This window comes from Strigops habroptila, chromosome 3 (assembly GCF_004027225.2).
Source record: "Strigops habroptila isolate Jane chromosome 3, bStrHab1.2.pri, whole genome shotgun sequence".
NCBI classification, from domain to species: domain Eukaryota; kingdom Metazoa; phylum Chordata; class Aves; order Psittaciformes; family Psittacidae; genus Strigops; species Strigops habroptila.
This window is the reverse complement of record NC_044279.2, coordinates 64,660,379-64,683,398: the sequence shown is the minus strand read 5'-3', so window position 1 is coordinate 64,683,398 and position 23,020 is coordinate 64,660,379. Positions and strand designations below refer to the sequence as shown.

General features: G+C 43.2%; 2 protein-coding genes across 6 annotated transcripts in view; one reads left to right on the top strand and one right to left on the bottom strand.

Annotated features, from left to right (window-relative positions):
* Positions 1-292: 292 nt before the first annotated feature.
* Positions 293-11,781, bottom strand: ATP6V1E1 (ATPase H+ transporting V1 subunit E1). Of its 2 annotated transcripts, XM_030480680.1 has the most exons (9): positions 11,590-11,781; positions 8,255-8,320; positions 6,634-6,743; positions 6,095-6,161; positions 4,200-4,289; positions 2,804-2,872; positions 2,320-2,414; positions 1,375-1,462; positions 293-917 (listed from the first exon to the last, which is right to left on the bottom strand). In XM_030480680.1, exons 1-9 carry the CDS (start codon positions 11,620-11,622, stop codon positions 855-857), a joined length of 681 nt encoding a protein of 226 aa, XP_030336540.1. In that variant the 5' UTR covers positions 11,623-11,781; the 3' UTR covers positions 293-854. The 2 variants fall into 2 exon arrangements, with proteins under 2 accessions (XP_030336540.1, XP_030336541.1); XM_030480681.1 differs by lacking the exon at positions 2,804-2,872 and having other exon boundaries at positions 296-917.
* A 1,784-nt stretch (positions 11,782-13,565) lies between these two features.
* BCL2L13 (BCL2 like 13) overlaps positions 13,566-23,020 on the top strand; it is a 45,532-nt gene continuing 36,077 nt past the window's right edge. The window contains exons 1-2 of one of the 4 annotated variants that reach the window (XM_030480677.1): positions 13,566-13,759; positions 19,283-19,472. In XM_030480677.1, coding sequence (XP_030336537.1) covers positions 19,352-19,472 — 121 coding nt within the window. In that variant the 5' untranslated portion in view covers positions 13,566-13,759; positions 19,283-19,351. Of the gene's footprint in view, positions 13,760-16,687; positions 16,803-16,827; positions 17,209-19,282; positions 19,473-23,020 lie in introns of those variants that run through there. The other 3 variants (XR_003990711.1, XM_030480678.1, XM_030480679.1) reach the window with 3 other exon arrangements.

The following is a 23,020-nucleotide window of genomic DNA, read 5'->3' as shown; positions in this document are numbered from 1 at the left end:
TATCTAAGTAGGGCAGTTGTGTTACTCGAGTTCTATCTTGTGAAAGAAGGTTGAGGGAACAAAACTACTGACCCATTTTTTAGGAAGAATGAAGCTCATCCTGGAGTCCTATTCAAAAGGCTTGCCTACAATACAATGTTACTCAAGCAAATAGCTCGACAGTACTCCATGCACTTGAATTGCAGCTTCACAGAACAGTTATTATACACAGCCCTCAAGCAGCAAGTCCTTATACACACAAACCCACTTTTCAAGGGCTGCTGCCAACCCCCAGAGAGAAGCTAAAAAGAACTCCATACACACACGCAATTTTATTTTAATAAATAAAGTTTTACAGGCTCAGGCTTTTTTTTTTGTTTTTCTTTAAATCACATATACAGAACAGAGAAATGCCTGACCAAGGAACATGAATTAAACTACTAAGCTTGGGAAGGAATGCATGCCCTCTGTAACACTGAAGACCTTAACTGAAAAGGGATTTCCCACCAGTAGCATAGTAATTTACTTCACAGATTAGACAATTTGAAAGAGATGTGGCCAAAGCTAAGAGAATGACCCTAAATGGACCACTTGTCTTTACAGAGCCACAACAGTGCAAGGAAAGCCAAGAGCCCCAAATGCCTCCATTTCCTAGTGTCACTTCTGGATGAATATGTATGTCTTCACATCCTGTTAGCAATACATTCTAACCACAAGTAGAGAGGCTAAGCACAGCAGGTATGCAAAATTATTCCATTGAAGAACAGATACTGGATGACACGGTAATGTTATATTTCAAGATTTTAAATTAGCAGATGCTTTTGCATCCCCTTCAGTATGGCAGTGGAACAGATCCCACCTTCTCTCATAGAGGTTTAGTCCAAAAACTTCCTGTTGGCATTAGCACCGAAGAGAGCCACTCTGATTTCTGGCATCATCTGTTGAGAAAGAGTACACCAGTTATATGCAACAGGCAATACAATCACCGTACACGTTCCTCAGCACAGGCACTGTGGGATGGCTAGGCTAGGCTTCAGAACTGACAGTCAATTCATTTGAATTTTCTGAAGCCTTTACCTGATCATACATTGCCTGCTACTCTACAGACTTAAAGGATGGCTTATTGGAACAGGCTTCCCAGGGAACTAGTGGAATCACCGTTCCTGGAAGAGTTCAGAAAACTTGTAGACGAGGCCCTCAGTGAAAAGAAAGCTATGTTTGTTGTAGAGAAGCACAAACAGTAGGCAACTTGCTTCTTTCCATTCAGAAAGAACTTCTTACTTGTCGCCCACGTTGAAACCTGATCCCCCACACTATTATGACACATTGGGATTTAATTACAAGACAAAACTAGTTAATCATATCTTGTTCACCTTGGCTGTTAAAGAAACTCACCTGCTGGGCTACAAGGTCCAGCCGACTTTCCAAGGTATTGGAAACCTTAATTTTACCATCACTGTTATAGACTTCAACTCCTCCAGCACTAGAGAGGGAAAATAAAAAGTACCTGTGAAATCCATGGAGCATCTCTAAGTCAGAATGTGGCAGGTATGTTGTCCAAAATCAGCGCTTACAGCCAAGTCAGATATGTAGATAAGACCTCTAATTTTCGAAAAACAATCAATTTTTGACTGTCTTAACAGGAATCATCACAAAATGATCCAGTGAAGCAGCAGTGCAAAACACCTTTGGAGTTATCAGATACCACAGCTACATACAAGGGTCCACATTAGCATGATCTAAATGCAAGCAGAGCTATGAAATTTGCCACTTCAGAACAGCTTCAGACTCTGTATTTTATTATTAATAGACAGCTTTCAGATTTGGGAAGTGAGGAAGAGTGCTAGAAGTGTTGTTTGTTGGCCCATACATAAAGATCGCTAACTAGCAGAACATACAGGTTTGTGCCCTGTTCTTTACCACACTACATGGAAATAGAGCCTTGCAGATATAAGAGACACAAACCCCATCAAGTGATTATCCTGCAGCATCTTATGACTCAGATTGCTTCCTCTTGGGATAGAAAGCATGGCTACATCTGCATCCTCTCTCTTTAAAAATGGTTTCTACATAGTTATTCTCTAATTCAGTACTGTGAACCAGGCTGGAGGTTGCGCAAAACTTTTATTGACATTTTTGATTGAGACAGTGCTTGGCTGGAGGAAACTGCAGAGTCTGTGCCTGATTAACACAAAGAAGTGCCAAATTCCACTAGAACAGCAGCAGACACACTGTGAGGATATTCCATACGTAATTTTCTGAGACTGTTCTAGCAGGAGCTGTGGCTTGAAAAGTTGCATGAACTTAGTGCTCTGTATAAAAGACTCCCATTTTCCTTACATATCCTCTGGCAGGAAGTTGTCTTGGTCAATGTGAACATCCACATCCCTTTTTGTGGCATTTTTGTAGATGGGAATGCTCTTCTGTACAGCAGTCTAGGATACAAGATAAACCTCCAATCAGCATTTAGACAAATGCTAGCACACCACTTGGGTTTGGCCACTCAATCATTTGTAGTAATAAAATTAAGGGATTGAGGCTTTTTTTTTTTTAATTAAGCAAAGGTATTTCAGTATGGCTTTTGAGCCAAACCCAATTCTTATTCTTAATGCTGTAGCAATGTCCAAAGTTTCCTAGGTAATATCCAAGCAAACGATCCCCAACTTGAAAAGCACACTTGTTCTCTTGCATTGTATCTGCAACAGAAGTGCAGCAAGCAACGCCTGTTTTCATGTCACACAGATGGGATCTGAGCAGCAAATAATTGCAGCCGGGATCCAGCCTTTGTGAGCAGGGTACTGTCAAACTGTCCTAAGTGTCTTACCTTAACCAAAGGGAGATCCTGTTTCCTGCACCGAACAACTAATCTGGGCTCAAGCAGCTGGTAGAATCCCTGCGCAAGATAACCATTACAGTATCAGAAAGTCAACATTTTAATTGTCTCAAAATTATTCAAACCCAAGAAAGGAAAGAAGCTGATCAATTTGAAATCCAAAACCTGACAATACTAGCTTCTTATCTAGCTCTTTGCTTGCGATCTCACCTCATGCAGACGTTCTGAGAAGACACCACCAATATCCGAGAAAGAGAGATTCTTCTAACTATGGATTATGTGTTTCTTTGTTGGCTTCAAGTTTGGAACTCAAGTGCAACTAAACATATGTATCATAGGATTGAGTTGCCCAGATAATGTACATAAGGATCATTGTTGTTAAGTAGACAGAGCATGTAGCCAAGCTGACATTCTCCTATGCAGTTCTTGGAGAAGACATGCAGTAGTTTCAAATGCCTGTTCTAAGAACTCCTGCCTTGCAATTCCTGTAGTATTACATGAGTATAGAATAGGTTTAGTTCCAGCCGGAAGAAACCTGCAATGAATGACCATCTAGTCCAACTGTGACTACTGATGAGTACAGATCCCTCACTGGATCGAATATAAAGAGCCAAGACAGACGTGGCCAGCTTGCAAGAGTGACACAGGTTTGTATGAGGTACAGCGATACCAGACCTAAGTGTGACAAAGAAACAACACTGAACTAGAAGCACAAGATGGGAGAAAACACCGTTAAGAAATGACATCAAACTGTGGACAGGAGAGCTCCCGGCTGGATTTTGAGTTTATAGTAACAGGACCAGTTCACACCAGAGGGTGGCACTAGTGGCCGCATAATCAACCCTAGCCAATGCTTACGGGATATTTAACAGCTAATTTCTGGAGCTTGAGGATAGTATTCTAAGTAAGCAAAGCTTTGATTTCTGTCTGTATGTCTGACACAGACGCATGCCACTCCACAGGAAATTTGCCAAAGCCAGGACTTACAAGTTTCAAATGCCAAAAAGATTTTAAAAGTGGCTAACTATTCACTTCTAGGTTTGGAGAAACAGCTTTTGCCACAGTGCATTTGATCCAGGTAATTACTACAGATGCTTAAAGTGTGCACCCTAAACGTGCATGTTATAATGTATGTGTGCACATCTACAATTATTCTTATAATGGAACTGCTGCTTGGTATAGGAGGCTTTACACCTCAAAATAAGCTGCAACCTTATCTGTTCAGAATCCAAGATTGGAAGATATAGAAGTGATGTTTAAAACTCAAAGATCACCCAGCAACATTTGATCTAGATTCCACTACAACTGTTATCTTCCAGTGGGTTATTTCTGAAGACAGACACCTATGAGGATGCGATCATCTATTTTTTACAATTTAAATATTTACCTGTAGAACTAGTCCGTCCAGCAGTATCTGGTACCTGGCAGTATCCTTTACCACCTTGGCAAGTCTCTGCTTGGCCTCATTCAGCAAATCCTACATTCAAAGAAATCAGATCAGCAGAGCCCATCTGTTTGGCATTTGGTTTCATGCCTACCAACTTTCTGTACTCCTATTATAGCTATCACACCCTGCCAACACGTAAATGTACACTCCAGCTGGTGTTCATCCAAGCTAGACCTTCATCTCTGTGCATGGCACAATATCCTTTCCAAACAGTTCCCTTCTCCCTGCCCTGATCCAAACCCATTATAACCTGACAAAAATTCCTTTTTCATTAAAAAGGGAAAACTCAGTAGTAAAAGGATAATATTAATTCAGACAAACTAAATATGCTGTAAATCATTGTCTACGTAAGCTAATAAAATTATCCAAATAACATTCTTCCTGCTTTGTGGTCCAGCAAAGAAATCTAATCTATCTTTTTATCAGATGATATTCAGGGGTTTTTTAATTATAAGTAAATGCAAGTCAAAATTTAAAAGTGAGAGCTTATTTTTAATTTGTAGTAGCTGGTTTTGATTATCATTATTCAGCAAATCAGTACCAGATGGGATTGAATTTTTAAGAAATTTAAGTCAACTCAAACACAACTCCTTGAAGTCAACCATCAGATAAAGAAATTGCATGATTTGGTATAAACCTTTCTTTACTGTCCTGCCCCAGTGTTTCAAAGAAGAGTGCATGTTAACACAATCCGTGCTAGGATATAAGACTATCACAATTTAATGTCACAGTCAAACCTAGTTATACTGTCCACCCTAGAATAAACAGCATTTCTGGAACTGCTCATCTCCCTTGTTCATGAAAGAGGCCAAAGATGTGATAAGGGAAGAAAGACCTAGCAGCATGTGACTTTAAATGTTTTAAAATGAGGAAGAGTGTTATGCATTACTCAGAAGCATGAGGTTGAGTCAGCAGATAAATGAGGAAGACTCATCAGCAGAGACTATCACAATAGAGTTAGCTCCTCAGCCACCCACCTTTCTCCCATCTGTGAATACAATCTAAAGTTTGAAACTAGGTTTAAAGAATCAATAAACTGGTGACTTTCTTCTGCTAACTCCCTTTTTCATAGTAGCATCAACTTTAACATTAGCCGATTTTTTATTCTTTACTTCTATAGGTCTCACAGCTTTTCCAATAGCTCAACAGCACCATCTAGCAGAATACGGAACACTCCAACTGTTCCCGAGATGGGGTAAGAGATAATAGGAAACCTGCAAGCTGTACAATGAGCAGAATGAGAATACACTACACCTGGTGCAAGATAAACATAGTAAGCCTGAACTAAGATTAAATGTAGCCTGCTCTGATAAATGATCACTCACCTTATATGTCAATACATAGTTCTAGTCACCTACTAGAACAAGGAACAAACCTTTTCATGTACTAGGGGCCACCAAAGGAGGCAGAAAAACCTGGTTAGTGGTGTTTTAAGCCTACTTGCTCAAGACATGCCAGCTTTAATGCATAAATGTTGCTTCAGGCAAACAGAACTCCAAAGTTCTACCAACTGTGCAAGACAGAGTTCCTGCTGTTTAAAGAAATAAGCTATTGTCCAAACGATAGGCGCAACGCTGCCTGCAATGTTCCTGGCAGAGAACTGTACTTCCCTAAAAGAGCAGATAATAGAAACTGTGAAAATAAGCTAAAGCAGACTAGCAAAGCTGGAGTAATCTTTAATGACTTTTCAGAGCAGCTGGGAAAGCCATTTTTGTATGTTGAAGCAAACATCACTCAATTACAAATCATATTTTTTCTTTAGAGAATGGTTAAGAACATTTCCTAACAAATGGTAGAAACAAAAGTTCTGTTGTCTTTACTACAGAGATACTCACTGCGATAAGGTCATCCCTTGCCTTGAGGACCTTCAGTCTTGCTTGATTCATCAGGTTGGACATCTGACTGCAAGTTGCAGATAAAGTTGAATCAATCCATCAGACTGACAGAAGAACTGCAACATTTAACTGTGTATTTCACATTTAAAGTTAACAGTAGTACATTTAACAACAAAGCCTGTTCACTTGTTTGAATCCGTTTCTGAACTTGCACAAATGACTTGCAGAACCCTGTCCTTCAGCAAAGGCCCACCAAAACTAAACCTGACATGATCATTTGTCCCAGAGTAGCAGACCAGGGTAGAGTTCTAGACATTAACTACACAAAGAAATATGAAAGATTCTTTCACCACCCTTACTAAGAGTTATACTACTGCAGCTCAACTTTGATAATTTGTCCCCAGGAAAACCAAGAAACTCATAATTAGAAATACTGGTTACAATTCACCTATTTGCCAGGGAAAAGCACTTTTGTATAAAATTAGCAATAAAATGAGAGCTCGGGGTCTGAAGTCAGCCATCTAACCTAAACAACTTACATTTTCTTTTGCTGTTCAATTTGTTTCTCCTTCTTTTCATAATACTCCATGATTTTCAGCCTCTGTGTCTGAACAAGGCGACCCTTCTCAATGTTGAATTCTTCTTCTGCCTATAGTAAAAATTAAACAACTGAAGTGGAAATTGATTCCATGGGCTGAAAAAACCAGAATCAAAATGAAACAGCCATGCTTTCAGAGCACATTCATAGATAAGCTAGGGTGATACAATTTATGGTTCCATGTACAGAAAACATGTCAATCAGTACTCAAGTCAAGGGAGTACAGGATGTGTTCAGCTGCACTAGAACCTTGCTAAGATACAGCATATTTTATCAATTGACTGACGCACGTTTCTTTGCAGTATTGATTCCTCAGGCACAAAATTACCAAATTTATATATTATATACTGTTAAGGAAAACTCATTTTATCTGAGCTTTAGTTCTGATTTGTTTTTATAGAATTGGTCTCTCTTCCAGCTACAAGAGATTCTATTTAAAACAACCTATCCAGCCCTCAGTGTCCAACAGACTTCATTACTTTAAGCGAGTCTTACACAAGGAAAGTGACAATATAGCTATTACCTCTTTACAAAGCCTATCCAGACAGCATGTGAAAAGAGATGACAAATTTTCCTATTTACACCTGAGAATCCAATCTCAACTTCTGACTTCTATTTGCAGATCCTCAGGAAGACCTGCTTTAGTATTGATTAAATATTTGTGTAGATTTAAATGTTTAAGGAAGATTAAATATTATCAGTAACACATATGCTGAGTCCAATACCAACAAGGTTTTTCAGTACTGGTATAGTGCAGATTGTTACAGTTGTAAGGCACCATTAATCTTTCTTTATTAAACAGCTATATCCACCAGGTTAATACTAAACTCGGTCTCTTGTGGCTTAACCTAAGTGAAGAATTCTGCAAGTAATTCAACTCTTGGCTTAAATATAAATGTATGTTTTAGTTCCCCAGGGTACCTACTAAATCAAATCTAGAATTAAGTCTGCAAGTGGCAACATCGGTTTAGGTATGAACCTGCTTACAGACAAACTTCCACCAACCTAATTCAACCAGTTTAACTCATCTTTTATCATTTTGGTACATATATGAATGCTTGTGTAAGATCAGTGCTTTAATTTACTACTGATGCTTCTGCCTGACATGCTATGGAAGTCATAAAATTAAAATTAAACCTTCAGGTAACAGCTTGTTATGACAAACCTTAGCAGAATTCATCATTATGCAGAGAACTCCTTTAATCCTCAGTGATGTCAAGTTGTGTATAGGAGGTGGCAAAGGTGTTCCACTTAATCCAGTCTATTCATATTACCACTCAGCTCTCCAGATTGCTTAAAAACGAATGAGTGAACTTGCATATGAATAAATTTATATTTAAGAACCAATAAGAAAACTTCAGCTCCGATTTGTCTTCATTTGTCAAAAGCTGACAAACATTAACTTTATTTGGTAGCGTCGCTTTTTGCCATGTAATAACTAAACATGAAGTAATCTGTAACTCACAGAACCATTCTAGGGCTGCTCTGACTGCAACTATCAAAACAGGATGTCAGATGCAGTTTTCCTTTTGCACTTACTGACATGGAACTTCCATTTTTACCTTTGCATCTATTTCTTCAGCCTTTTCATTGGCTTCCTGTTCAATGAAAGCCATCATATGCTTGATCTGTAACAAAAGGGAGAAAATAAAATATTTCCTGTTGGAAAAGAGTTTGATGAGAGGAAGTGTGTATACATTCCTCATTTGTACAGTAGGCCCCTCCATAGCCATTTACTAATTCATATAATGTTTATAATGTTGGTTTTCTAGGAAATTAAATTGACTGTACAGGTCAAAGAGTCAGTTCATCTTAACACAGATTATAAGAAAACTAAAATAACTCTCCGTAATGCTGTTTCACTGGCTGCCATTAAATTAGTCTGTTTGTTAAGACATTTACATGAAACATAGAAGAATAATGTTGAGTCCCTGCTCTACATCAGGCGTAGATAGTATCTGAATGAAGCTGGGCCTTCCACACCACATGACTGGTGAAGCAAAGGACTACTGGCCACTCTGGTCAGACCTGGACAAGCAGAAGTTCCTTTACACAAAATGACTTTATGAAGTAGCTGTCTGCTAGTTTGGAGAAGCTGGGGAAGGAGACAGAGACAACAGCGATAGTTGGTCAAGACCACATCAAGAATGTCACACGTTCCTTTAGAGCCTGGTATGCACTAATACATTCTAATTGAAGAACCTTTTTGAAACCACCTCAAACCACTACAAAGCATAGGTCTGACAGCTTAAAGACAAGGAAAGGAATTATACAGAGTTCTGGTTATTTATCGCTTGCCTTTCTGTAACCAGACATAAGTTTAAGTTCACATTTGGGGCAAGACAGCAAGGACTTGTGCCCAACCAAACTGCAGCTTTGAACAGGCATAGCCACTTCCACGGGCAGATGGAGTGGACCATATACTTGAGTGGACCACAAAAACCTAATGACTTTTTGCTTGCACTTAGTGATGAGACATGTTTTGCAGACAATTTCGTCTGAACACACCTGCACAAAAGATTCTTTTCTATCATCTCATGTTAAAATGAAATGTTTTAAAGAAATAAGGTGTCAATGTGAAAACTAGCCAATGTGCAGAACAGCGCTATGCCCATATAGATGAAAAACCAGAAGTGAACAGACAAGTGGAAGATTTTAAGCATGTGCAGTGGAAGTAGTGAACTATGATATCTACATCCTCAAAATCAAATCAGCAGTTTTTCTTTTAATTCTGGGTTGCAAGACTTCCCAGTGCACGTCCACCTACGGTGCCACTTTCCTACCCTGCTCACCTGATTAGACGACTGGCTAAACCAAGCTTTACCTCTACCTGCATTTCAGAAAGGACAAGAGAGGCACACAGAATAAGGAAACTATTTTGCTGAATAGCCTATTGTTGAAGGAGATGAAGAACTTTTGGACAGCAGCAGTAAGCCTTATGTTACTGAGTCGCTTCCTCCGGTTTGGTATGGTTTCAGAATTTTAGACTTTAAACAGTTCTTGGTGTTCAAGAAACATCCCCTGCATAATGAAGAGGAATAAGATGGAAGCAAGCTAATAAGGCATCCACTTCCCCTAGTTGGAGAAGACGGAACAGGGTTATTTCCTTCAAAATCTGTTGTACTGAAATCCCTTTCTGCTTTTCATAGAGATTAAAAGAGATCCTAAGTGAGACTTTCACATCTATAAGTAGGATTAGTTTTAACAACACTGACAAAAATACGTATTTTTAAACAAGAAATTAATTTTAAATGAAGTTAATAACTTTACCATAGTAGCATTTCCTACAGAAAGGAAGAACAGGGTTTTCCCATCAGTAGTAGCATGATCATCCTTTCCATGGCAAGTTCTAGACGTCAAATTAACTTTAGCCAGAAGTGACTAGCTGGGTTAGAAAGAACAACCTATTAAATATCTTTGACAGAATAAAGCAAGCAAGTCTATCAATCCATGGGAAAAATCCTTCTCTAATTCATCTCTAATTCTTAACTAGAGATGATTTGCAAAGTGAAAATTATTGAAAACACCCTGGCACGTAGTTCAGTTCAGAGGACCAGTTGGCAAGTTCATACCAGATGTGTACACATGCAGAACTGCCACGCCATCAGCAGCATTCTCTTTTCCAGTTAACAGAATCACCCTCAGGAGCGTAAAACAACAACAGGAAAGTTGCAGATGTGAAATGCTAAACGTTAGATGTTTAGTATATCAAGAGATCCTGAATTAACGTCTGAAGTTCAGTTCTGTGGTGGCTGTCAGCTTTATTTTTATCATCCTCATGGAAGAAGCAGGAAAAAACAAACAAGCTTTGCTGATAAAAGGCAATAGAACGTAATGTTACAGTTCCCCTTTTGGAGAGAGGCAACCTACTGATTTTACTTTCAATGTGATGCTTCCTTGCCAAGAGACTATGTTTACTGAATGAGAAAGTGAGACACAAAGCACTTCTGATGCGAAGGACAAAGGGAACTTGGCTGACCTGCTCATCACCTGTAGGAAACTCCACAGACCAGTGCCGACTGGACCTGTGCAGTCTTTAGCATGGCACACCATTTTCAACCCAGCTCAAAGCAGCTTTTTTAGGCAAGGCCAGTGTTTACTGTCAATAAGGACAAAGTGTCCTGCCTCAGGAGGAAGTGTCCATAGTCAGGGCTGTAAGTTTCCACTGCAAGAGAAGCCTAGGTTGTGCTACTCTGTTTAGGATATAAAAGTGAAAAGGCATTTGCAAATGCTGAATAGTCTACCCAAATGCTAAGTTACAGCTAATTAGATGTAATACAGCTATAAGAAAAAAAAGAGACGGAAAGTCCTTAGAAAGCAACATCTAAAGAGACAGTACTTATCTAGGACAATGTATTTATCTGTCTTAAAGTGCAATTAAACACTGTAGATGGCATAAAGGCTACTCACGACCCCTTTCCTTATGAACTATAAACTGGCATAATAGATCATGAAAATACTTCAACAAAGTTCCCCAATGGGTGGCCAATAAATCCCACCAGGGAAAAATTCACTTTCTTCAGAGACTTCTCTTTCTCACTAGGATTCCCATACAGGATCTCTCCCCTTTCACCACCCTTTCACCAGCGTTCCACCCGCAGAGCAGGAGACCCCATTCCACAACGAAAACGCGAACGGGCCGCAGCCGGTCCTGCTGCCGCCGGGTTCGGAGCTGTCACTACCCCACCCGCTCCGACTCGCCCTTTCCCAGACAGACCGCCCTACAGCCTGAACCCCACACCTAGCACGGCCTCAGGGCAGGGAAGCGCCCGTCCAGCCCTCGGAAGAGCCCCTCTCTTCACGCTGGGTCCGCCCCGTCAGCTCCCCCCCGCCGGGCCGAGGGCAGTGTGGAGGCGGCAGACCCGGCCCCCGCTCCGGGCCGGGCCCGCAGCGCTACCTGCTTCTGGACGTCAGCATCGCTAAGCGCCATGGCGGCGGCGGTGGCGGCGGCGGCGGAGCTTCAGTGAAGGCGGCTGAGGCCGTCGGCGACCGCGAGTGGAATCAAATCCGGTTCGGGTCACAGCCGGTGCTGCGGCCGCTGTGTCACGCCGCCCCGCCCACTTGCTCCTCCCTGCCAATAGAAACCCGAGCTCTGGCAGGCGTCACGGGACGCTAGGCTGCCATCTAGTGGTGGGGACGGGTCTTGCTTTAGCGCCCTTCGCGAGTGGCGGAGGAGGCTGCGCCACCAGCCCTGCCCGCCACAGAGCCCGCCCGGCGGGAGGGGCGTCCTTCGCGCCTCCCTCCGGGGCAGAAGCCGCAGCTGCCCCCCGAAGCCGAGCCGGAGCGAGGCAGCCGGCTCTGCCCGGCTCGGTGCCGCGCAGGCGGGGCGAACCTTGGAGTGGGGACACAGCGGCTGGGCCGTCGGAGCTCGGCCGAGGAGCCCCGGGGTGCTGCATCGCTGGGGTGAAATAATCCTTCCCTTGTGTGTAGTGCTGTAAAGGCTTTGATGGGTATACTGTGTTCTGTTTCAGAAGGAGATGAGCTACTTCCCAGGGAGGCTGCAATGTGTTTAACTTGCAGAGGGGAAAAGCTAAATGTGGAGAGATACGTGCTTCTAAGGACTCAAAGCAGATTTCTTCTGGAAACGTTTTGGCCGCCCCATCACAGGGTGCTTTGATATCCCAAGGTCGCTTTTAGCTGTCAATTGTGTAAGGCTGTGAAACGGTGTTTATAAAATCTCACCGGTTTTCCAGGTTTGGGCTGGCAGCGAGGAATGAAACTGTCTTTTCAACCGAGATGCGATGTGGGGTAGCATTAAGGAGCACAAAGACAAAAGCAGGAGGATGCAGGAAAGAGATGGCAGAGGTGAGGGGAAGGCCTTGCAGCAGGGAGGCTGCAGATCACCGGCTGCCAGGGGGAGGCAGTGTAAGGGGAGTCCTGTGATGGGCCCCTCAGGTTGGTGGTACTTCCATGATTAACAGCCATGGCACCAGCATTTCACTCTAGGAATACATGGTAGGGAGTCAGAGCATTATTAGTACTACTCTTCTGTGATGTGCTGATTACTCAGGAGTTACTGTGTTACTGCTCCCATTGTTTTCTTTATGGCAAAATTTAAAGTTATCTTCATAACCTATAGTATTTATTCTAGCTGGCAGGATTTCCATTCTGCAGGTACAGTTAGTACTGGAAAAAAAAAATACAGAAGTGTTCCTTACAAATCAGTGTCAAACGTGGTATTTGTCATAGCTGTGCTTCTTCCTTGCTTATTTCGAATTTGTTGATTTTTACTGAATTTTTTTTTTACTGTGTGAAAAAGTAAAAATAAGTAAAAATAAGAATGTAACTTTTTCTTCCCCCTTGCATTGCAATTATGTTTCAATATCAACTGCATTGATATTTTGTATCTTGAGACCACTTTACCCTTACTTTGGGCACGATCTATATAGTATTAAAACAACTGGAACTATCATAGAATCACAGAATGGTTTGGGTTGGAAGGGACCTTAAAGACCATCTAGTTCCAACCCCCTGCCATGGGCAGGGACACCTCACACTAGACCAGGTTGCTCCAAGCCCCATCCAACCTGGCCTTGAACACTGCGAGGGATGGGGCAGCCACAGCTTCTCTAGGCACCCTGTGCCAGCGCCTCAGCACCTCCAAGGTATTCCGACTTAGCTTCCTTTCCTGTAGCGCCGATGCTCCGTGACCACCCACCCATATGGGGCAGCCCCCAGCTGCCACCCGCTCCCTTCCCCAAACGCAGGGAGCAGAACGGGGCCGCGGTTGCACTGACCCCTCCGTTCTCGCCCTTCTTGCCACAGCCGCACAGCCCGGTGCCCCCCGCCCCTCCCCTCCGTGCGGGGCGGGAAGTCACGTGGCGGGAGCGTCGTCCTGCTGCGCCGTGACGTGTGCCGCCCCCCCCATCCCCCGGCTCCGCTTTCCTCTCGCTCCCCGCCCCTCCATCATGGCGGCGGCGGCGGCGGCAAATTAGGGCAGAGCTCGCACCGCCTCGCGCGCGCCCGCGCGCGCGCGCGCCCACCACCCCCGACGGACCGACCCGGAGCGGCGCCGCTCCTTGCCCGGCCTGCACGGAGCCCCCCGCCCCGCTCCGCCGCGCCCGCAGGTGAGGAACAGGAGGGGAGTGAGGGGGAAGCGGGCTGGAGAGCCACTTATTTATTTATTTATTTATTTATTCATCTACCTATCGATGTCCCTTATCTACCCATCTATCTATTTATCTATTTATTTCCCCCCGCGCTCCCGTGCCCGTCCCGCCCCGCAGTCGGGTGAGGGGGAGCGGGCACGGTGCGCGCCTCCGTTCCCGCCGCGCGCGCGCCGCCCGCGAAGGGATTGGTGCGGGGGGGGGGGAACCGGCCGCGCTCGGTGGCGGGAGAACTTCCCCGCGGGGGGGGGCGGGGCGCGGGGCGGACACTCCCCCTCGGCGGCCGGTGCCCCCGTCCGCCCGCCCGCGCCGTGGCGGCGGCTGAAGGACGCGTCCCTCACGTCCAGCCGGTCCCGCTGAGGGGCGGCCGGGCCCCGAGGTGCGGGAGCAGGACGGGCTGCGTCCCCTCCGCCCCGCGGCAGCTGCTGAAGGGCGGCGGCAAGGAGAGCCCGCGGCTCCGCTGCAGGGGCTGCGGCCTGCCCGCACCTGCCGCTGTAGCGCTGTGACTCCCGCGCGGACCCCGCCGGCTGACTCATGCCGGCTCTTTGCTCCTTGCCGGTTCTGCCCGGATATAAATATCTCATTCATCGCCGTAGTAACTGAGTAGCTTACGCTGCACTCTCGCAGGATGCTCGTCTGCTCCGGCTCTGCCTTCGTCTGGCGCTGCTGAAACTTGGAGCTAGCGCAGGGCTCCTGCCTCACCTGCCCGTCCTCATGGTCGCCTTCAAAGCCACACAGCGCTTAGCACGTTAAAGTGAATGAAAGCTTGTTAATGAAAGCTGGGCTTGTCACGATTTAATATTGTAGTAAGGCGGTTTAAAGCTGGAAAGGATTGAGAACCTTTGTAGCAGATAACTTGTACATTTTGGTTTTCTTCTTAGAAGTAAAAAACCCCAAACCATTTGCCTAGAATGCTCACTTAATTACATCTCCCTCTAAGATCAACTAAAACCTCTGCCCAGATAGGCAACTATCATATTTTCCAGTACTTCTATCCCTTCAGTGCCACTAGAGGATCAGTAATGGATGCAATATTGATTAATTTCCACTAGGTAGGAGCTGACATGTTTGAACTCAGTAATTCTCAGTTTATTAAAAACAATCTCTTAGTCATACCCTCGTATCTTCTTGGAAAATTATTCTGAAGAATTTATCTCCCAACTTGATCGCAGTCTGGTGCTTTGGAAAGCCCTACCTGTTACGCGAAGTGTTTTCAGAGACAAACCGCTGCCAGGTTAAACTAGTCTGCACATGCAAGTCTCATCCCAAATCCTTACCCAGGCTTTCTGTTAAGGTTGCAGAGCAATTGAATATTTTCCATCTTGTTGGTACGGGGTGTGGTTTTGTAGACCTGCAACTCCTTGAAATTTGGTACATTTGGATAAAGAAGGCTGCAGATTAGAGTGAACTCAGAGTGGTTAGCTGTTGCAGGGATTGATACCTGGAGGATGACCCAAACCTGCAAACGTATCAGTGGCACACTGCCCTAAAAATGACTTGAACTGCGGTGCTGCTGTTTCGTTGCCTTGCTAAATCTCCCTGTGCTTGGGCGAACGCTTGCTGACTGAGACCACACTTTGAAACAATTCTCCAGCAGCAGGAAGTATTCTGCTAGCGCCACTGCCTAGGATGGTTAAGTTTGTAGCTGGTAAGTGAGGCTTGGTAACCTGGACTGTAGGTGGGAACTGCATCCGCCCCTAGACTGACTCCTTTTTCAAGCAGAACTTAACTATGGTCATGGTGGTGGTGGTATTTGTAAAAAGAAGGCAATCTGTGACAGGTGAGGGACAGTTTCTGGATGTCTGTTTTTAGTGTGTTAGAAATCAGTAGCGATATTGATCACCCACTGCTTTGTTTAGAAGCGTGCAGCAAAATACTTTGTAAGGTTTCAACTCTAGATGCAACAGGCAATTGGACTTGCAACGGTCAAATAGAAGCACACTGGATCTTAGTGGCAGCTGGTTCTTATGGGCAGTTACCATAGCGCTGTTGAGCTTTGGCTTTGGAGTAATGCACAGTAAGCACAGCTTGGTGCACAATAGGATTTTGCAGGTAAGGATGAAAATACAGCAGAGCCTCATCGCAAGGGGATTATATTCAGTGTATTAATTGGTAGACTTGCCTTGCCTATTATCTAGTGTAAACTCTTCTGTGGATTAGGATGCAACAGATTGCATGAAGAAATATCAGTCTAACTGGAACTCCTGTTCTCAGGTCAGCTGAGCAGCTCAGCCCACATGAAACAAGTAACAGCAGGGCCAGAGGAGTAACAAGTAAGCAAGCTTCAAAGGGATAGGTAGCCTTTTATTCCCCCAAGGGTGCAGGAATTGAGAAAGGTCATTTTCTTTTACTGTTGCACCAGAAGTAACCCTCTTGCCTTTACTTTGAGGCTCATGTAGTCTGTATAATGCCCTATTTTGCTCTGCGCCATTACATCTCCCCTACAAGCCTTTGTCTTACTCTCTTGAACAGTTTCTGGATCTCTTCCATTTTGATCCTGCAGAGAAAAGCTCTCCTTCCTCTGATTTGGCCTCTCAAGCTGTGTGTCCTTTTTTAATCCCACTTATTCCTGAAAAATGGCCCTTTCTGAGATATTTACAGTATCTGAGTCAATATTTCTCTCTTTCTTTTTGTAAACAAACCCAGTCATTCACAGTTGAAAATGAGTAATTCAGTTGTTGTGCTGTGGGCTTCTCTCAAGGGAAGGCCAGTGATTCTGAAGTGCATTTCCAGTCTGCCATTCTTTTTATGTGAAGCTGAAGATATTTCTTCCATTCAACTTCTGAAATCTCCCTTCTCATTTTTGCATAAATCTGCCTTTCACAATATATCAAGCAAAGTGATCACTTTCTTTTCATACAAAGCTTTTTTTCTTCGTTCTTTTCCCAGGGAAGCATTAATCACTAAGTAAGCTCTGGTCTGATTCTCCCACTTTTCCTCCTCTCTCCAGAGGTGCTGAGCTAAGCATGCTGAAATCAATGTGAGTTAGGTCTTACTGTTGCAGGTGGATCACTGTGCTGGTATGGACAGTGGTGCTTGCTTTGATTGTTTTACTGGTTTTTTTCTTTCATTTTCTGTGTTGATTTGGAATTATATTTTGAAGAATAATCTCTGTTATATATTCAGACTTGTTCTTTGATCCACAGCGTAGTGTCTGGATGTCACTGGACCATCTGTCAGACTGATTCTTTCAGGACAGATCAGTTCAGGTTGTCTGGCAGGGCTCCCATTCACTGTGGCTCAGGCATTGCAAAAAGCATGTTGATTTCGGGACTGTGGATCTCTACTGAACAAACCAGAACTGAAATGTGCTGGGGAGCTTTTGCTTTTGGGTGAATGGCATCTTTCAAACCTGGTGATGTGAACCTGTGACGTGGTGATGACATCTGGGGACCTGGTCTGAAGAGCAGGTCTATTGTTGAGGGATCCTAAAGTCTTCTGAGCAGTTATTTTTGCAATATCTCCCTGCTTTATGAAACTCAGTTTATGGAAGTAGCTGAAAGGTAACTGTGTATTGTGCAAAAGCTGTGCTTATCCTCTGCTGTAATCTCTTATGTTTCTGAAGCATGATACATTGCCTGAGGAGCACTCTGGGATGGAAGAGGCAACATAACTGTGGAATTGCTACTCCAAGGGAACAGGGATGAGCGTTGTCTCAAAGTTTCAACATTGTTTCTTTCCTACATACATCACTAATTTGGTTCAAGCCATAGCAAAGCCTCAATGAATCTTTCTTCTAAAGGATTTCAGGCATTTTGAAATACATGGCAAGAGGCAGGGCTTCCAGACTATAGTCTTCATGTAAGAGTCCTCTTCTGTTTTCAGTACTGAATGAGTTTCAGAAGCTAGGGTTGCTAAAGATTAAAGAAAGAACACTTGGCCAATTTTACACCAACTCTTTTCCTTTTGTGGCTTTTAGTTTGATGGATGAATTTTTCTTTGCCAAGCTACCTACTCACACAGGAACCATGCCACAGCACAGTTACAGTTCTGTTTATCCTCAGTAACCAGGGTACAACTGCTATTAATCGGAATTCCTTTCCAGGGAGGAGGGGGTTAGAAATTAGCCCAGACATCTTGCATTGCTAGGCAGGTCAATGCTTTTCTTTTGCTTGCTCTGTTTATTAGTATTATTTTTAACTTTGAGGCTTCATTTGCAGGTTGTGCTTTGGTTTGGGAGCTTGGTTCTCTCTCTTAGTCTCAAGGCATTTCCAGAGTAATCAGGAACTCTCTGGAGATGCTCCAACTTCTGTTCTCTGTATATGGCATTTTTCTCATTCTACCTGCTTTAAACTTTAAACTTGGTTTAAATTTTATTTCCAAATGAACCTGCAATCTCACACTAGTAAATTGTCTGGCTCCTTTACTATCTGTTAAGTATCTATTCTTGTAGCATGAACTTTTTTGCATGCCTTTTATTTAGACATTTGCCAAAAATGGGCTACTACTTATTTGGGAATGACTCTTTGAAGTGATGGAGAATTTAATAATATTTAGGGCTTTAATGTAAACCTCAAAATTATTTGATTCATCAAGTTGATAACACATTAGAAGTAGTTATCCAGACCGTTCCTGATATAAGGAGCTAAAACATGTTGATGAATCTGAAACTTCTTTTCAGTCCGTTGTGTGGCTTTTTTTCCCCACTTTCATGTCATTTTCTGAGGTTTTTTCCCCCTTGTTCTTTATGATTGTTGCTAATTTCTTTCTATGTTAGTTTTTCCTGCTGTACTTATTTGGATGTTTGAAAAAAGCCCAAACCCTGACAAAACAATTACAGTAAAACAAGGAAGTTCTTAGCCCAAATGTTGCTGTTAGGTGTGGATTTCTAGTTTGTAAGTTTTAATGTCAGGGTGAGAAACCCAGGACACACTACCATCTGTTCTTCCAATCCCTACAATGAATGTGGAATTTCCTCTTTTGACCATATGTTTTCCATTGCTGTTGGAACAGTAAAACGAATTCAAGGCAATTGTGGTCACTTTTTCTGCATTAAAATTTTGTAGCATTACAGTAGTGAACCTGAGAAAGCAGAGAATCGGGAAAATACTTATCAGAGGCTGAGGGGAAGAGAGACTCCTCTGAACCTGTCTTATTACCTCAAATTGTAGTAACTAAGTCTTCATAATCCCTCAAGACCTCCCTGCATGAATACATGTGTATTTGTGCGTGTGATTGAGTTGGGAGGCATTAGGAGGCAGACACATGGTGAGGAACTGTCCAATTTGCTTTAATGTGAGAGTATGTATGCCAGGCCGGAGTGAGAAATGCCACTGCTGGCAGCCCGCAGGCAGGGTGCTGGGCTGGGCGGCAGCTGGTTTTACTCTGCATGGTTCTGATTCAAAAAAGAACACATAGGATATTAGGGCAAAACCCTGGATATTACTTCACGCTTGTTACATAATTCCTTGCGAACTTTGAGTTCATGACCTATTGCAGCCTTATAAAAAAACCCAGACAAAACACTCTGTTCTTTCCTTACAGTCTTCCTCATTTACCCAGAGAAAACTCTACGTGCCCCACAAGAGTACTGCCACATCACAAGCCAACCCAATGGCGTCCTCTACTGCTGTGCCTGTAGGATTTCACTATGAAACAAAATACGTAGTTCTCAGCTACCTGGGACTTTTGTCACAAGAGAAGCCACAGGAGCATCCTCCTCCTTCAACACAAGGTAATATTTGCATATTCGTCTGTACCTATTTGCTATATTTGCAATTAGTTCTTCAGCTGTTCGTGCATGGAAGCAGAATGTTAGCCTGATGTTTAGTATAATATGTCTCTTATTTTATTCATTTAAAGTAATGAGAAGAGATGCTGATGGAAACAAACCTGTTTGTTTGTATTTAGATTACTGTTTTAATTTGAGCCATGCCAGGACTGATTGGTGTTTATGAAGCAAATATAAGTGGTTTTGTAGCTGTCTTGAGGTGAAGAGGGATGGGTATATTGTCTTTGTTGAGCCATCTTGAGAACTTGAGCCCATGCTTGCTTATTTTTGGGCAGAAAGTAGAAGTAAGCAGGGGTGAGATGGTGTTTACCAGCATAAACTCTGGGCAACGACTTGAACAATCTCATGCGCTAAATAGTTTTGTCCTATTATGTTAATGCTTCTGTTGTTGTCAGTCAGAAGTAGTGCAGAGACGTGAGGCTTAACCTGGCCTGTGCTGCCTCTATTTATTTGTTTATTTTTAAGAAATCAAGGGCTGCATGGAGTCAGGTAGAGTCAGATGTTTCTGCCAGAACAGGTTTATGCATACAGGAGGTTAAATAAACAAATAGAAGGCAGAATAAATTAAGTTTGTTAGGTTGTGTTTCACATAAACCTAGGTAGTAAAACTTGATTTTGTGGTGGCAAGCACTTAAACAGTGTTTGTCAAGATTGTTTAGGTGACTTGCCACTCTTAATGACAAGTTTCAGTCACTACTATTTCCTGTGATTCAGAACTTACTCTTATGAAAGGTGTATTTAAAAAGCCCGTCAAAGGCAGTCTTCAGAATCTTTTTTTTCTGTCTTCAGAATCTTTTTTTTTGAACAAGTGTTTAACAATGCATACTCTGTCATTTACTGAACTTACCTGTCATGAAGTGAGAAGTTCCTGAAAAGAAAAGATAGCATCAAAGTTACGACAGAAATGAAATTTTGTCAGTTTGGCACTAAAGCATACAGCATATGCTAGTTATATATCATTTATAAAATTCATCTTAATATGTTTAAGATATGTATATTATATTGAGAGATATATATATGTATATTCCACTTTGACTGCATCTGTGGTCCGTGAAAGGAGAGGCACCTTAGTGCCAAGATGCTGTTTCATAAAACCCTTTGTTGGAAAATGTGGGTTTTTTAGCAATAACATCTTATTCCTAATATCCCGAGATAACTGGGCTGTACCTGGAAATGTTTAAATTTGCCAGTTTAGCTGGCGAATGAAGCTGCTAAGCCACTGTCCATCATATTTGAAAAATCATGGCAGTCAGATGAAATTCCCGATGACTGGAAAAAGGGAAATGTAACCCACATTTTCAAGAAGGGGAAAACGAAAGACGTGGGAACCTACAGGCCAGTCAGTCTCACCTCTGTGCCTGGCAGGATCATGGAGCAGATTCTCCTGGAAACCATGCTAGCACACAGGAAAAACAACGAGGTGGTTGGTGACAGCCAACATGGCTTCGCTAACAGCAAATCCTGCCTGATCAATTTGGTGGCCTTCTATGATGGGGCTACAGAACTGATGGATAGGAGCAAAGCAGTTGACATCGTCTACCTGGACTTGTGCAAAGCATTCGACACTGTCCTGCACGACATCCTTGTCTCTAAACTGGAGAGACATCAATTTGATGGATGGACCACTTGGTGGATAAAGAATTGGCTGGATGGCCGCATGCAGAGAGTTGCATCCAATTGGAGACCAATAATGAGCAGTGTCCCTCAGGGGTCGATGTTGGGACCAATCCTGTTCAGCACCTTTGTCAGTGACATGGACAGTGGGATTGAGTACGCCCTCAGCAAGTTGCCGATGACACCAAGCTGTGTGGTTTGGTTGATACGCTGGAGGGAAGGGATGCCATCCAGGGGGACCTTGGCACGCTTGTGAGGTGGGCCAGTGCCAAGCTCATGAAGTTCAACCAAGCCAAGTGCAAGGTCCTGCACCTGGGTCTAGGCAATCCCAGGCACAGCTACAGGTTGGGCGGAGAAGAGATTCAGAGCAGCCCTGCAGAGAAGGACTTGGGAGTGTTGGTTGACGAGAAGCTTAACATGAGCCGGCTTCAGTGTGTACTCGCGGCCCAGAAAGCCAACCGTGTCCTGGGTGCATCAAAATAAGTGTGACCAGCAGGTCAAAGGAGGTGATCCTGCTCCTCTACTCTGCTCTTGTGAGACCTCACTTGGAGTACTGTGTGCAGTTCTGGTGTCCTCAAGATAAGATGGACATGAAGCTGTTGGAGCAAGTCCAGAGGAGGGCCACGAGGACAATAAGGGGGCTTGAACACCTCTTATATGAAGGCACGCTGAAAAAATTGGGGCTGTTCAGCCTGGAGAAGAGAAGGCTGCGTGGAGACCTCATAGCAGCTTTCCAGTATTTGAAGGGGGCCTACAAGGATACAGGAGAGGGACTCTTCATCGGGGACTGTAGTGGTAGGACAAGGGGTAATGGGTTTAAACTTAAACAGGGGAAGTTCAGGTTACATATAAGGAAGAAGTTCTTTACTGTGAGGGTGGTGAGGCACTGGAACAGGTTGCCCAAAGAAGTGGTAAATGCTCCATCCCTGGCAGTGTTCCAGGCCAGGTTGGACAGAGCCTTTGGCAACCTGGTCTAGTGTGAGGTGTCCCTGCCCATGGCAGGGGGGTTGGAACTAGATGATCTTAAGGTCCTTTCCAGCCTAAATCATTCTATGATTCTATGTGTTGAATACATATAAAGCTGCAATGTGCAAGAGTCTGCTTTGTTCTTGTAAATACAAGCTTCAGAAAAAGTTGGGGTTTTTTAATAACTTGGCAATTGAGGGGAAACTTTTCAACTGATTCTTATTACTGAAATGTCAAAGAAATATTTGAATTAAAGAGCAATATTAAAACTTTATAAAGAGGAGGCTACAAATGCTTAAATAAAAATTTTTAGTCAGTTAAGAGGACTTTTAAGCTCCTGAGTAAAGATAACTGCCGAGTCTACTTTTCAGATATTATTTAAATGTGTTAGCTTGTGTGACGGTAGGCTGTAGTTGGATTTGCTATTAAAAAACTTCAGTATTAAAATAGCATTGATACTTCCCAAATCTCTTCTTTCATCCTTGTTGCTCTAAACCTTCCCTCATAAACTGGAGATTCTCCTACTTTTCCCCCATCATCACTCTCAAAACCAGACGTTGACCACAGCTTCTCCTCTTCTGGTCATCTTTCACTCTAACTAGATCTCTCTTTTAGTGTTTTTACTGCTTTCTGTTCAAAGCCTCTGGATAAAATAATTTTCTCTTACTTCTAATCTGTCATCTTGTTTCTCACTCTCTTTTGTAGCACTTCAGATGGACTTAAGGCTGTTACTGATCTAAGTGCAAACACCATCCTTCTGCTTCAGAACTTGTTTAATTGTTTCCTAATTCACTTTTCCTGGTGCTTTTTTGCTTTCCATGCTTTTAACAGCTTTAATTTGTCTGACAGTTACTTTTTAAAAACCCTTTCTCCTACTTATTCTGTTGTTGCTTGTAACTGCACAGTTGTTT

What these genes read in the sequence shown, in the direction of transcription:
- ATP6V1E1 (XM_030480680.1), bottom strand. Translation starts at nt 11,622, where the DNA reads ATGGCGCTTAGCGATGCTGACGTCCAGAAGCAG. An exon ending in TGGACGGACTAGTTCTACAG is followed by an intron (nt 2,873 to 4,199) that starts GTAAATATTTAA and finishes TATCTTGCGCAG; the next exon opens with GGATTCTACCAGCTGCTTGA. An exon ending in TGGACCTTGTAGCCCAGCAG is followed by an intron (nt 918 to 1,374) that starts GTGAGTTTCTTT and finishes CTTTCTCAACAG; the next exon opens with ATGATGCCAGAAATCAGAGT.